Consider the following 15,130-nt stretch of genomic DNA (forward strand, 5'->3'; position numbering starts at 1 on the left):
CCAGGGCAACCAGCCTGACAGAAGACCGGCTGAAACTAGGAGATGCTGCTCTCCTTCGCTGTCTGAGAGGCGCTTGCTTACATTCTCAGGAATGGGAAGACAGTTTCTCCTGGGAAAAGGCAGAAGTGGAAACCCTGTGTTTTGAAAGCTTGAGCCCCTCACTAGTGTCATGACTTTAGGTGACCAGGTCAATCTCTCTTGTGCTCCTGGCATGACTGTTTCTGCTGTGAGAGGGTAGTCAACATGGACATGATTTTGGGTAGGTGGGGTGGGGGAGGGGGAAGGGAGGTGGACCTGGATCTGTGCCTTAATTAATTAGAAATGGATTAGAAAAGTATCTGCATTTACTGATGGTGGGTTTTAAAAAATATATATATATTTCCCCTCTATCGGGTTTCAGAATCTCTTGTGTCTCTTGGGTAAATTACCGTCTCTCATAATTATTCATTTGAAATGTTGCTGCTTGGAAACTCTTGCATTTAACGTCCTAGTTTTTTGATTACACATTTCACATGCCGCCACTTCTAAACAGGCTCTCTTCTCCCTCCCCTCCAATCTCTCTCTTAGATTTACATAATTTCTGTCACAGTTGGGGTACCCACCAAGCTGTTAATGGCTTTAGTTTCCAGTGCTCTTCTGTGGGTCATGGGGTCCTTGCTGTCCCTTGGAGACCTGTAAAAAGCCGAGAAGCTACTTGGGCTGTATTTCTGGCTTGGAAGTTCCAGAAACATGGTGAATTCTTCTTTGTTCTCTTGAAACTTTTTTTGGGGAGGGAGGGGAGATGTGTCTAGAAATCTCATGAAGCATCAGAACCAGCATTTTGGAGATACCCCCAAGCATTGATGGGTGAATCACGTCACGTACCCATTCACCCTTCAGGATCTCCATTCCTTGTCCTTTTCTTACATGGTTTATGTACTGTATCGTCTCAAAGGTGCTCGTGTCTCTCTTAGGAAACTTCCCCTTTCCTTGACTCTTGCTATAGAAGTCACTTAGACTAAGACTACCCAACATCACAGCACTGCTCTTGAAGACTTTAGAGTTCTGCTACTAGCTACCCCACAGAGCAAAGTTGGAAAAAAAAAGCAAACAAAACTCTGGTGACTGCTGGGAATAATGGGAAGTCTCTAAGAGTGCAATGGAAACAAGGCTTTAATCTGTGCGTTGTGTCACTCGAGGAAGATTTTTCTAAGGATGTTAAGTGAGGCAAGAATAGAAACCCTTTTCAATAGGCTTATGTCTAAGTACTTCAGCTCAATATGCTCTATGAAGAAGTTGGAGGAGGGATTTTGTCACATTTAACCCTTTTTGATTTCCGATCTCCTCCCTGCATGGTTGCCCAGTGCCCGCCATGGGTGATCAGTGGATGGAGGGGTTTTTGTTTGCATTTCTTAAATATTATGTTTGTTTTTGCTGTCTATGTGAGCCTCTTTGTAAGTGGCCTGAAGGACTGATTGATTGTCAACTGCAATAATTACATTGATGGAAAGCTTCCTCTCTGCTTGTCTTGCAAATCTGTTGTTAGCTGTATATAAGGATGGCTTTTTCCACACCTCATCCTCCGCTGGGTTCAAAACCACCAGCATTTCTTAGTTCTGAGCTCTGGAAATGCCAAACCAAAATCTGAAGGCTCTTGTTCAAGAGCCTGCTTATAGGGAGGGAATTCTAACTCAGGACTGCTGTCAACTTAATATCTTGCGTAATGCTGCTGTAGGAGCTTTGTTCCACCTCCCTCCCACCCCGTGCCCAGATTGATATCACATGAATGGTTAATGCTGAATCTAGGGTGTCCCTGCTGCAAATGCTGCCGTTTAGAAAGAGTGCTGCTCCTCGTGCATGGCGAGCCGGCTCCCAGGATTTGAAACCCCGAGCACTGCAGCCCGTTCTTCTCCCCGGGGATTCAGACTTGCCGTGGTAATGGTGCATGGGAATGAAGGCGCTCGATGGGACACCCTTTCTTTTCTTGGGAGCAGGTGAGCACAGTCCTAAATCTTAGCTCAGTTCAACAGGCACCATGTTCTATCACACCCCACCAGGTACTGTGGCACAGGCATTTCAGATTGTTTTACACAAACACGAGTGCAGACACTGCACGCTCAGCTAGCAGTGTAGATGGTGAGGCAAGAAGAATGCCTTGCACCCCTGAACCGTCAGGTGTGTTCCCTAAACGCTCAGACAGTGCCTCCCCTGTCTATGCTGCTGTTTTTAAGCAGCGTAGTGTCCTGCTATCAGAGCTTTTCTCTGCTGCCTCCACCTTGCTGGAGCCTTTCACTGTGGCATGCAGCTGCAGGCTCTCTACATGTTGCTGCAAGCACAGACAGGGCCTCAGGTGTACTACGTCTTTGGTACCACCATCAGTGTAGCAGCTGAGCAGTTTAGTCCTTAATGTAGTTACCCTACCAACAGTGCTGTGTGGCAGGGAAGTGCTATTTTCCCCATTGTACAGATGGGGGAACTGAGGCCCAGAGAGGCTAAGGAGGTTGCCTAGCAGCACCTAGGAAGCCTCTGGTGGGGCAGCGAATTGAACCCAGCTCTTCCAAGTCCTAGACTAGTGCCCTGACCACTGGGCCGTTATTCCCCTTAAAAAAGATTCAAGTGTCTTTAGAACCAGGCTGTGTGGATCCCTGCCTCTTTCTCTCCAAAGCAGCAGGTTTTCATCCATAGATCTCGGAGCACACCACAAAGGAAGTCCCCATTCCTTAGATGGGGAGCCTGAGACCCAGAAGTTGGGAGGGGAGTGACTTGCCCAAGGCCATGCACTTAAGCCAGTGGCAGAGCCAGCTGTAGAACCCAGGTTTCCTGACTCTAGTCTGGTGCAGTATCCACTGTCTCTGTCCTGAGAAATGACATGAGGCAGCCGCAAGGTGTTTGTGGCAAGCTCATGAGCACATACATGTGCTCCTCTCCCTCCCTCCAGTCCCAATCAGCAGTCTTCCCCCTGTGCTGTGCCAGATTCTACTCAGAACAGATCTCCAAGCTGGGAAACCAGCAGTCCATCCCAACTTGTGACCCTGTCCTGAGATGTGAACTCTGGACTTGAGGCAAAAAGACTGTCAAACTTCTCCTTTTTGAGAGTCACTTCTTTCTAGGTTTAGCTATTCCGCAGCTCCACTGAGCTGTGAAATGGGGAGTGGAGGATATTTTAGGGAGTGCTGCTTAATATGCAAAGGTCTTGCTCGGCACCCAGAGAGGTAAGTGGATCTGTTCTTAAACAGAACTGACAGGCAGACCCCCGCCGCCACCGAAGCCGTAAGATGCATATTACACTCCCCGTCTGGCCCAGGAATGGCAGGAGTGAACTGGGTGCATATCCATGATCTACTGTAGGCAAGAAAAACTTGACACCGTTCCAAAAGGTGAATGCAGCTACTCTGAAGATTTAGGGAGACGTTTCTCCTGGAAGGTTCCCACTGGATGAGAAATGGCAGCTTTATGGTTTAGAAGAACCTTGCCAGTTTTGAGCTCTGCCTTTTTCCCGGCACTTGGAATGCTCTTTCCACGCCCCGCTAGCCGTGCTTGTGCTGTGCTGGCTGGCTGGTGTGCTGAGCAGGCGTCTTTTGGGGGCCGTCTGTTCGTTAGGGCTTGGCACTCTTGAATGGGCTGTGCAGTTGGAGAGAGGCTGCCAAGTTAGACTGGAGGAAAAATAATCGGAGGTTTTGTTGTGGTGGTGTTTTTTCCTTTTCCCTCCCCCTTCTCCTTTTTCTATGGCTGCAGAATGTGCCCCCTAAATGCCATGACTGGATAGGGCAGAAGCCAGAGCTTTAGGATTAGTGCGTAGGGAGGATTTAGGATTACAGGCGGACATGTATTGCTGTGTTTGGATTGTGTGTGGTTTCTCCTGGCCGGAAAGAAATAGTCTTCCTCTTCTAAACATGCCAGTTAGAATATTCAAAAGGCCCGTCTGAGGCTTGAAAGGGAGGAAGGTTTGAAGCAAGGCTTTGAAAGAGCTACATGAGAAGGGCATGTGAGCACACAGAGATGGAAAGAGAATGAAGAACTCAGGCACCTGGATGGACTCGTGGCGTGGAAGATGTTCTGAACGGTGTCCTTTGTGTTTATTCCAACAGACATTATTGTTCATGGGTGTAGGAGGTAGAGGCTGATCCTCACAGGAGCGAGACTTCAAGTGCTTTACAAATCCAGCATGTGTGAGGGATAAATTCACCTGTGTGTAAAGTCGCAGCTGAAAGGGGGAAGCGTCCTACAGACTCCCGACAGCTGAGGGCTGGTGTAATGGCGCGCTGGGTTCCCAACAGCTGATGACTTTTGGAAAGGAAATAAAAATATGCTTGAGAGGTCTTTCTGTGCTCCTTGAATGCATTCTTCCAAATCCTGCCTTACCTCATGGGACTATTGGAGCTCCTCGTGTCCCCTCTTTTTAAATAGCAAACTTGAAAAAACACCTTCTTAACTACGAGATTCAAAACCAAAACCTCGTCATATAGAGTGACAACTGAATGTATTTTAATATTCAGTTTTGCAGCAGGTGGGAAGAGTCTAAATTAAACCATGAAATTGCTGTGTAACAAAACAGCCTGAAGAAACATCGTACTCTTTACTTCACTGATTAGCTTGAAGATTTTTTTTTCAGATTTTTGTTTTTGTTGGGTTTTTTTTGTTTATGGTAGTGTACTGGAAATTGCAACCACAGAACATTGGCCTCCGCTCGGGGGAAGAGCTGCCTGGAGCCCTGGCATACAATTCAGAAGCTCCCTTTTGTCTCCAACATGGACACCTCCAAATCTCCCTTACTTCAAAATAAGTTTTCTGTTGCCCGCTTGGCTGAGGAGTTTTTCTGGATTGGTGGCAGCATCGTGGCTACGCCGAAATGGAAAATGGGCCAGATTGGTAAGACAGGGAATGTCAGAGTCCCTGCTGCTTAATTGCACAAGATAATAGTATCTTAAAGGCTTTCACATTTACATCTTATTTAATGACAGCTTTGTCTAGCCGTAGCTGGGGTTGGGAGGAGGATGTTGACACACATTTGCAGAGCATGCAGCCCCTATGTTCTTTTATCTTTCATTGCTTTATGAGTTCCTGGCATGTCTCTCTCTTTTATTGTGAAAGATTCAAGAACTTTTGAATTATATTTTGACTCTTGATTTCATTTTTTTTATGACAATCTGAATAAAATGTGTATGTCTTAACACACATTGACTTTGAAAATCCCTATTTTGCCATAGATTCCCCCCCCCCCCCGAACACCCCCTCCGAAAAAGTAAAGTAAGTTGGTTGACTGGGCAGATCTGGTGTTAGCAGCAAGAGTTTGTGCAGTGTGAACCATTCCTCCTGGCTCATCGCTTTTCACAGTCTGTCCACTTTCAGCAAACTGAATCCTTCACCGTTGTAAATTTGAAGGAGCTGTGTTTAGAAGGAGCCATGTTGCCTTTTCCCAGATTCAGATCCCTTCCTGGGTGTTTAATTGTAAGTGCTGATAAGCTGTGGCACAATCCTTTGACCTCAGGATTGAAATTCTGTACTAGCTGGATGAAGTAAGAGCACTTTATTATTTAGGGAATAAAAAGGGGACACCTGGCTAGAAATGATATCATAAATATCTGCATGGTACAGTATAGTAATGTGATAGAACAAACAAAGCCTCCTGTTACATTGGTGCATTGTCACTCGATAACCGTGGGCTTGCCCAGATGTAACTGAGACTCTGTAGAAAAGGGGTTTGCCTACAGAGCCTTCTATTACTTACACCGTTCAAAGATCTACTTCTTAAAAGGAAGCCTGGGTTGGGGCTTGCTTGAAAACTGATCAGAGCTAGCTGCTTCTACTCTGGCCAGAACCACCGTCGTGAGTGGAGCACAGTGCTTCGGCAGCACCCCCGCCTGTAGGTGGGTTGAATGGATGTTAACATAACATAAGAGCATAAGAATGGCCAAAGGTCCATCCAGCCTAGTATCCTGTCTACTGACAGTGGCCAATGCCAGGTGTCCCTGAGGGAGTGAACCTAACAGGTAATGATCAAGTGATCTGTCTCCTGCCATCCATCTCCACCCTCTGACAAACAGAGGCTAGGGACACCATTCCTTACCTATCCTGGCTAATAGCCATTAACGGACTTAACCTCCATGAATTTATCCAGTTCTCTTTTAAACTCTGTTACAGTCCTAGCCTTATAGTTCCAGTCCAGAGGAGCAACTGCAGAAGCAACAGGTTGCCCGTAAATTAAGCTTTTTAATTTTTGCAGCGTTTCCAGTGTCTCTTTTCGCATTAACCTCTTTGTTAATGATTGTGCGCTTTAATAATGGAAGCATTCCAATACACTCTGCTTTGTATAGTACCATTTGTACAAACACTGCCCATCCCTCCACTTGCAGGTTTAAGTAGCCAGTAACTCAGTTCCCCTCTCCCTGATGTTTTAAGGGCTGTCTGCCCGGGGGAGGAGAAATGGGGTTCAGCTGAGAATTGAAATGAGACGTGAGTCAATGCAGGCAAGAACTTCAGAGGAGAAGGCTCTTGCACCAAGGGTGACGAGACAGTGTGCAGGGACAAAGGAGACCTGTTTATCCAGCACTGAGGCAACAGAGAGGCAGGAGTACAAAGAGAAACCAGGTAGAGGGAAGCTGAAGAAGTCTGAGAAAGGCAATTATTGAGCTGGGTCCTGGAATTAAGTGTGCAAATTGCTATCAAGGCAGCCCTCTGTGCCTGGTGCAGCTGTGACATAAGTGAGTCTCCTTGGCTCTGCCGACTGACTGTACCAGTCACTGCAACACAATAGCCTGCTCTCTGTCTGAAATGGAGTCAACCCAGTGAACAGCAGCCCATGCATTGTGTAAAAAGAGATTTTCCCTCTCTCCCCGAATGCTGCAAAGAAAAGCATTTGCAGAACATCTGTCCTCCACTTCCATTTGTGTGCAGAGCCTCAATCGCTCTTGATCACAGGGGTAATTTAAAAGAAACAGGCATAGCTATGACTGCTCACCCATCAGCATAGGGGCGTCTGCTGCTAGTGGCAAAAGCCCACTCTGGAGCCAGTGGCAGATCCTCACGTTTCTGTAGTAACAGAACTCAGGGGTGAATTTCTGCAGGGTAAGAGTGAGTGGAATGCAAGGCACCTTACACTGAGCACTCTAAGGTGAGTTGCCAGGGAAAGGACTAGCTCCCAGGAAGCCTTTAGTGCCGCTAGTGGGTTGGCTTTTTAATATGTCCTCCAGTTCTGTGGCCCTTCAATGGAACAGAATTCTCAGAGCTGAAGTAGGATACCGGGGTCTAAATTGTATGTGGGCCTCGTTCCTCCTCCCCCGTGTAAACTGGGACTAATGTCGCTGAGGGCAATGAGACTGCAGCCGTGTACAGCTGGGGTGCGCTTTAGACCATGCAGGGGCTGCTTCGGGCTGGCAAATGTCACATACTTGGAGATCCCTGAAAGGGAAATGAGACTCTCGTTAAGCAGGTGCTCTCTCTGTCTCCGCCACCCCCTGCAGCGAAAAGATGAGCCGTTGTCATGCAGGATGCAGAAAACATGCACTTTGTAGGTTTCCAAGTCAGACTCTGTTAACAAAACTGGGCTGAAAAGTTCAGCAGAGCTGTGAGCGGCTGGGCTTCTGACCTTCCTAGGGAGCCTGGCTGTGCTAGCAAAGCTGCATGATGCACTCTGGAACCGGGCCAAGCTGTGTTTCTGAATGTTCTGAGAAAAATCTGAGCCCAGGTGTGAAGATACCCAACTGCTCCCTCCCCTCTGCTACCTTGCATCCAGTACAGGCAGTCTCTTCCCCTGCCCCCCCCTCACTGAAAGCAGTAAGAAAAGTTACAGTGTTACAGTGGGGAGATTTATATTTATATTTTCTCTACCTGGGTTTCTCAATCTGTAAAGTAGGGCTGCATCCCTGTATCACAAGAGTATTGTGAAGCTGAATTAGCGTTTGCAGGAAGGTGCTGCGGGGGTTTAGTGAAAGGGCAGAAATGAACAGTTAAGGAAGGTAGCTGAGCTCTGAGCTCATAGGAATATTTATCCACCTTCTCATGACTGTTCTCGTACATTAAGATTTTTCTACCTGTAACTTTCCTTGGTATAAATACCACCATGGAGCTCCTTTCCGTAGAGCTGCCACATCTCCTCTAGGGGAAGGAGCTCTTCCAGACCTTAGGAGGTGCCTAAGAAAGGAGTGTAATGTATGTTTGGGCTCCCCACCCTATCCCAGAAATTCCTCTGCTCTCTCTACCACCACCACCCCCAAACCTCCCCAGGGCTGCCTTCTTTCCACGTTAGTAGGAATTTGCAGTTGTGTGCACCCGCAGGATGCTGCACCGCCGAAATGCTTGTCGGCGGCATGTGTGGCGCCCTCCACAGCCTTCTGGGAATAGGAATGTGCTATTCCCACAGAAAGGTTGGGGACCACTGGTCTAACCTAAAAGAGCCTTGCTCCCCCTGCCCTCCTTTGAATCTTGGCTTCTTTTGAGTCAAAGTCAAAACATGGCCATTGAGCGAAACTCTTATTACTGGAGCTCCTGCACCAATCCAGCCGACTGGGGGAATAGATATTCAAATACACAAGAGCAGTTAGGCTCCTGCTCAGATTGACTTTCAATAGCAGTTAAGTGCCTAGCTGTCTTTTTTCAGAGTAGCAGCCGTGTTAGTCTGTATTCGCAAAAAGAAAAGGAGGACTTGTGGCACCTTAGAGACTAACAAATTTGTTAGAGCATAAGCTTTCGTGAGCTACAGCTCACTTCATCGGATACATTCAGTGGAAAAGACAGTGGGGAGATTTATATACATAGAGAACATGAAACAATGGGGGTTACCATACACGCTGTCTTTTGTGCCTCTGAAAATCCACTCCATGAATAACAAATAAAAGTGTTGCACAAGAAACGCCTCTGTGACACTGGATGGTCTGGGTGTTAAACGGATACAGGTGTCTTTACTTGTGCATTGGGTGCAACATTTGAAGATTTTTCTTAACTTGGAAAGAATCATATCTTTGTTCCATTGCTTCTCAAACAGACAAAAAGGAATTTCCGAAAGAATATTGCTGATAAATTCACATTAAGCTTGTTCCAGATTCTTTTCTTTCTTATTCTTTTATTTTATTTATTTATTCTCCTTTCAAATCACACCAAAATATTTCTCATTTCTTTCTTCTTTACAAACTTTGCTACAAAGTGCAGTGCACATTGGAGTACCCTGGTGTGCTACCAGACAAGTTAAGGACTGCAAATCAATCTTGCCTCTGAATTTCCATGCATTTTATGCAAGAAACTTCTAACAGCTTCATGTTTTCTCCTGATCTTGCTCTAAATTATGGGAATGAGTTTACCTGAGACATGCCAACATTTGGGAACAGTTTTAGTTTTGCAAACCTAGGGGTGGTTCTGTTCTACTCCACTTATCACCATGGTTCTCAGATGTGGTTTCTCTTCTACCACAATCTGCAGATGTCAGGGTGGGATGGATAAGTGTTTGTCTCCTAAGCTTTAATGACTATATTAAATAGTATTGGACCACTAGACTTTAGGCTCCAATCTTGCAAATACCTAAACAACACGAGGCGTTTTACGGGGACTGCTCATGTGCTAAAAGTTGACTAATTTGTGTAAGCGTTTGCCCGATCTGGGTTCTAGACTTCAAGTGCTTTTTGGGCAAGGACTGTCTTCACTCTGGGCCTTGAGCAGTACTCAGTATTCAGTCAACATTTTAATAAAGTGTTCCATGAACTCCTATTTTTCAAATCCATATGAAAACAGACGGGGGGGATGGGTGGTTTTTCTTACTGCTTTTCTTGTACTGCCACCTTTGTTTTCTATTCTGTATAGGTGCTCATCACTGTAGTATCTGAGTGCCTTCCAGTCAGGGCATCAAGCAACACGGCTAACATCTGGCCTGTGTTTTGTTCTCTCCTTAGGAGGAGAGTGTGCAGTTGAGGGGTTTTTTTTTTGTTATTTATGGTTTGGATTTTTTTAAAATATATATTACACACCTTGCTCTAAGAAAAGGAGTACTTGTGGCACCTTAGAGACTAACCAATTTATTTGAGCATGAGCTTTCGTGAGCTACAGCTCACTTCCTCTGTTTGTTAGAGAAGGCAGGTCAAGGAAGTGTGCATGGCACTGAATAGAAGGCGGACCGGTTTGGATCCTTAGTCCCTGGGGCAGTTCAGGCTACAGTCTTGGGCTGGCTCCCAAGAAAGCTCTGTCTCCTGCACAGATGAACTTTATTTACCCTAATGGTAGAAAGTTCCAGTGTGCTTGAGGAGCGGAGCTGTCAACCACAATCTTCATCCTGGAGCTTTAGTTGATCTTTTAGATACCTTGTGCCCAGGCCATTGAGCACCTTGAACTTGATTAAATATTCTCAGAGAAGCCAGCTTGTGCTGCTTTTTGCTATCCGACTGTCACAGCTGTAAGCAGACCAAGTTTAATGATCCTCTCTTGAATAGTTCAGCAGCAGATGGGAGTGCTTTATTGTCTGCTGGAGTTCAGAGCTCGGAGCCATAACCAGAGCATTCAAAGAAAGGCAACTGCATATTTATCTTCAAAAAAAAATTTTTTTTAAAGTATTAACCCTGAAGCTGGCACATTAGAAACTCCCTCCATTGCAGACTTAGCCACTGCTTCGTATTGCTGGTTTTTATTAATAAATCTGTTTCATTTTTATCTACGAACTTACCTTAACATTGGGCTCAGATGGCCCATTAACATGAAATGAGCCTGAGAATATTGGCATCTAACTCACAGCAGTGCACAGAGTGATGCATGTTGGGTTTTTTTTTTTTTTTAAATCTTACAGAAGTATATGATGCATAAGGAGAATGAGCATGAGTATTGATACTGTGGTGAGCAGCAAACAATTACCAAGCTCTAGTAATAGTCACTTGAGCATCAAACTGACTCACGGCTTCCGCTGCTCAGTTCCTAATGATGGGATGCAGGAGGTAGCAATGGTGCAAAGTTGGTTTGTTGCTTCTTTGAAGAACAGAACATTTAGGGAGATGGAGGGAATTGTTTTGGAATGCTTTGTTCAGCTCTGCGTCTCTCTGGCTATCGTACAAGGCACTTAGCATTACACAGAAGATAACTGCAGACTATTTTATAAGAATGTAGCCTCTGAGGCTGCCTTCGTCTTAGCAGATGGCCCTTTTAAAAAATAAATAAATGAATTGAATCCAGTGTGTGTTTCTAATAACCTTTGTGCTGTTAATTTTTAATGCCTCCCCTCTATAGTGAAAAAATGGTTTTTAGTTCTAAAGCAATTTGTACACTAAGGACTTTTGTGAATTATTTATCAGGTTCCAGAATATTTGCTATATTCTGAGTGGCCAAGTTGGGTAATTAATTTTTTTTCCTTTTAGTTAATTGGGCTCCGGGTAGGCAGGATGCTAATTCAGCCACTTCCCAGGAAGCAAATTTATTTCTAACTGGGGATGCTGCTGCCCAAAACTTCTGACTTTGTAGTGAGAAATGGTGGGGAGGAGGGGAAAGTGTTATCTTTTTGTTAAAGAGGCAGTTGGAAGTTTAAAGGTCAGCTCTCAGCTGGTCGGTGTAAATCTGTGTAGCTCCACTGATGGTAACAGTTATGCCAGTTTTACATCTGCTGATCATTTGACCTAAAGGTTGAAATTCCCCCGCCATGCAGAGGGTCAGCAGGAGGCCTAGACATCATAAAAGTCCAGCTTAAGTGGTGCCTAGTTCTTGTGCTGACCTCCTGTGCTAGTGTGGATTCCACCTTAGATGTGGAGGTGGAGCTTTTCAAAGGCACGGCTGGGAGCTGTCGGCGAGAAGGGACCCCTGTGATCATCTGGTCTGACTTCTTGTGCTACTGAGGCCAAAGAACCTCCCCCTTTGACTTCCTGGGGCAGTTGAGTGCCTAACTGCACGTTGTGCCTTTCAGAATTTTGAAGAATTTCAGTCTTGTGTCTAACTCAGGCTGTCCTTTATTTCTCTCTCCAGTGGAAAGATGTATGAGCTGCATGCAAGCTGGTACCCAGATGATCAAACTCCGGGGCAGTTCCAAAGGGCTAGTCCGGTTTTATTACCTCGATGAGCACAAGTCGTGTATTCGCTGGAGACCGTCGCGAAAGAATGAGAAAGCCAAAAGTAAGTGCCGGCCACCGGGTCTTTCTACTGAGAATGAGAGGTTTGCGTTGGCACTGAGCAGCCGACATGAGGGGTTCGGTAACATGGAAGATGACCAAGGCAAAAGCTGTTGCTGGATTGGCAGGACTGTGCCTGACTTGTATGAATGTTAATAACACGTCTGCTAGTTGAGGGCTAAAATAACCCCACAGACTTGGAGATGAGCTCCAAGCAAATCCTATGTGAATAACCCCAGATTTAGGAGAGTCTGCAGTTTGACATTTGGGTCTTCCCTAGAAATGTCTGTGGGAGAAGGAAGGGATATTTCCTCCCCTCCACATCCATATCCCATGTGGCACAGCTAGCTAGCTGTATTTATGGTTAAGGCAATGTTCCTCTGAAGCACCTGCTAGTGATCATTGCTGGAGACAAGATCCGAGGTCACGTGGACCAGTTGTCTGATGGGTTGAGGGAGCTCTGGTAGGGTTTATCGTGCACCAGAAGGGTAATGATTATTGGTTGCAAATAAAGACCCCCAATCCTGCAACCAGGTCTATGTGGACAAAACCCCATTAGAGTCAATCAGGATCCATTTAGACACAGGGATCTGCCCTTGCAGATCATGCTGCATATTCTGGCTCCAAGAGCTGATATGTCTCTGCATTCAGCTACATGTTGTGTTGTATTAGTCATCCTGAGAGCCCCCCACTGAAATCGGGGCTCCATTGTGCTAGATGCTGGAGAAAAAGATAGTGAAAGGCTCCCTGCCACAAGGGGCTTGCAATGAAATCGACAAGACGGATGAAGTTTGGGAGCCCCACCCCATCTCCCAGTGGCCTAAGGGTAAGGGTTTTTACCTGTCAGGACTTTTGTTCTTTAACTGGGGCCGCTTTGTAATATTTTCCCCAAATGTGTGTGCATGTGTGTGTGTGTTTTTTTCAGTGTCTTTTTTCACCAGATGGTGGCTGATCCACTCCAATGAACATATACATGATTGAAAAGCAATGATTGCTTCACAGACACGAGTTGTAACCTGCACTAAAACAGGGCCTTCAATTATTTGTTTAACAAGATGTGTGAAACTGTGCTGGCAAGGAAATGCTGCAGAGAGGTGTCTGACAACCATCATGTTGAGGGGAGGATCAGGGAGACTGAGATCTTGGGGACCAAATTAATCTTATTGTTTCCCCTTTCAAAACTACAAATATGAATGTAAATGTTGGCACAATCTGCATCTCTGCTTGTGACCTGTTTGTTGGTATGTAAAGATGCACAGGTGCAATCTGAGAGGGGTGCTGGCATAGTGGTTAGGGACATAGTAGATTAGGACTTGGAAGATCTCGATTCAATTCCTGGCTCTACAATAAACTGCGTTGTGACTTCTGACAAGTCATTTAATCTCTCTGTGTCTCAGTTTCCCATCTGTGAAATGGGATAATAATCCCTCCTTTGTCTGTTTTAGCATAGATTGTTCAAAAGTGCCCAGCATCCCTGGGTGACTACAATGGGAGCTTGAGGAGCCCTTTGAAAATGTGACCCTTTTCCAGTGTTGACCCTAAACTCTTCAGGGCAGAGGTTGTCCCCCGCTAGCATGTTCATAGGGTGCCTAGCACAATGTGGCACCAATCGCAGTTGGAGCCTCTTGATTCTACTGAAATACAGATGAATAATAATGCACAGGAACGAATATTGAATAGTGAACTTAAACCTCTACTGAAATCTAGCTCTAGACTTTTCCTTTTGCCTCCTGTTGCATTATTCAGAACCAGCTTTTTAAACTGCATGCAGAAGACCTAAAAATTCCTTCAAGTATGTGAGTTAGAATTACTTGGCTGGTTGTTTAAGCAAAGATACTAACCCTAATAATAATTAATAACATGCACATCTTCTCCGACTAAGCTGTAACGGATTAGTTTAACCAGCTACCATTACGTTAAAGACATTTAGGAAATAGTTTTTTTCAAAGTCTGTGTCTCCTTGATCAGGCTTTTTTAATTTGCGTTGAGTGGCACAGTAAAGCTAGAAGCACTAGCATACCAAGCCACCTTGATAATGTCCAAAGTGTTAAATTTTTGCCCCGTTCTATAAAATGACTGCACGTAAATCGACTGCTCTAGACTATTAAAGGCTGGGCTTGGCGTTGACATTATCCTTGGTGTGAGTTGTGCCATCAGCACAGAGGGCTCATAAACCGGAGGTTAAGTCTTTTTGCATTTCCTCTTTTGACATTTGCTTTGACTAGTGCTATTTGAGCTCTGTGTGTCTGTGACTGTCCCATACCCCCTTGCTAAATAACAGTAAGCCCAGAGGGCAGTGATGTAACACAACACAAATTCACTGGTTTCTGCTTCGTTTAATTTCATATGAAGAAAATCTGCCAGGGTCTGGAGTCTGTGTTGGATTTTAAATGTTTTCCTCCCGTCCGCTTTGAGCTAACTGCTTCCCCCCTAGAAACAGTTAATGGTGCAGTTTGGATTTTGGCCCTGCTGCAACACTTTTCCTTTTTTAAATCTTTTAAACTTCTGGCACGTGTAGATCTGGGTAATATATCCTCTGTAGCTGCCCAGTACACATACCATAGCAAACAGCTGTCTGCTTCTAGGGAGAGCCATGCTTCTTGTAATCTCAGGAGGACACTGTAATCTGCAAAATTAAATTCTGTGCTGGGGTTTATTTTATTGTTAAAATTTCTCTTCTTGACACTCAGGATCTAGGATCTTTAGAAGGGAAACAAATTATTCAAATAATTATTGGATGTGCTGGCTCTGAGTGCATGTGGATACTAGACACCGTTTCATTAAACGTAAGGGCACTCTATAGCATTTTAAGATTTGTATATTCAAGGGGAAGAGGAATGGGGGTTGACAAACATTACCAATATCTTGGTAATTTACTCCCAAACCTAGATGTAGGAAGGAACCTGGTAGCTAGAAATGTGAACGATTAGTTGGATCAAGTCCTGCAAAGGCAAGAATTCATTCCTGAGTAAATGACACTAGGTGGTTCAGTGGATTGTTTCAGAGTCAGGGTACCTGGGTTCTGATCCTGGCTCTGCCACTGAACTATTGTGTGACCTGGGGCAAGTTACTTCACCTCTCTGTTC

The 15,130-nt window shown here is 45.2% G+C and overlaps 1 protein-coding gene across 3 annotated transcripts in view; it reads left to right on the forward strand.

Moving 5' to 3' along the window:
- The window catches only part of PLCH2 (phospholipase C eta 2), a 314,798-nt gene that overhangs the window by 202,234 nt on the left and 97,434 nt on the right, over nucleotides 1-15,130 (forward strand). For all 3 annotated transcript variants that reach the window (XM_084651981.1, XM_084651979.1, XM_084651980.1), the window contains one exon: nucleotides 11,902-12,048. In XM_084651981.1, the coding sequence (XP_084508107.1) occupies nucleotides 11,902-12,048 (147 nt within the window). The remainder of the gene's footprint in view (nucleotides 1-11,901; nucleotides 12,049-15,130) is intronic.

Source organism: Lepidochelys olivacea (genome assembly GCF_965140295.1).
Source record: "Lepidochelys olivacea isolate rLepOli2 genome assembly, chromosome: 18".
NCBI lineage: Eukaryota > Metazoa > Chordata > Testudines > Cheloniidae > Lepidochelys > Lepidochelys olivacea.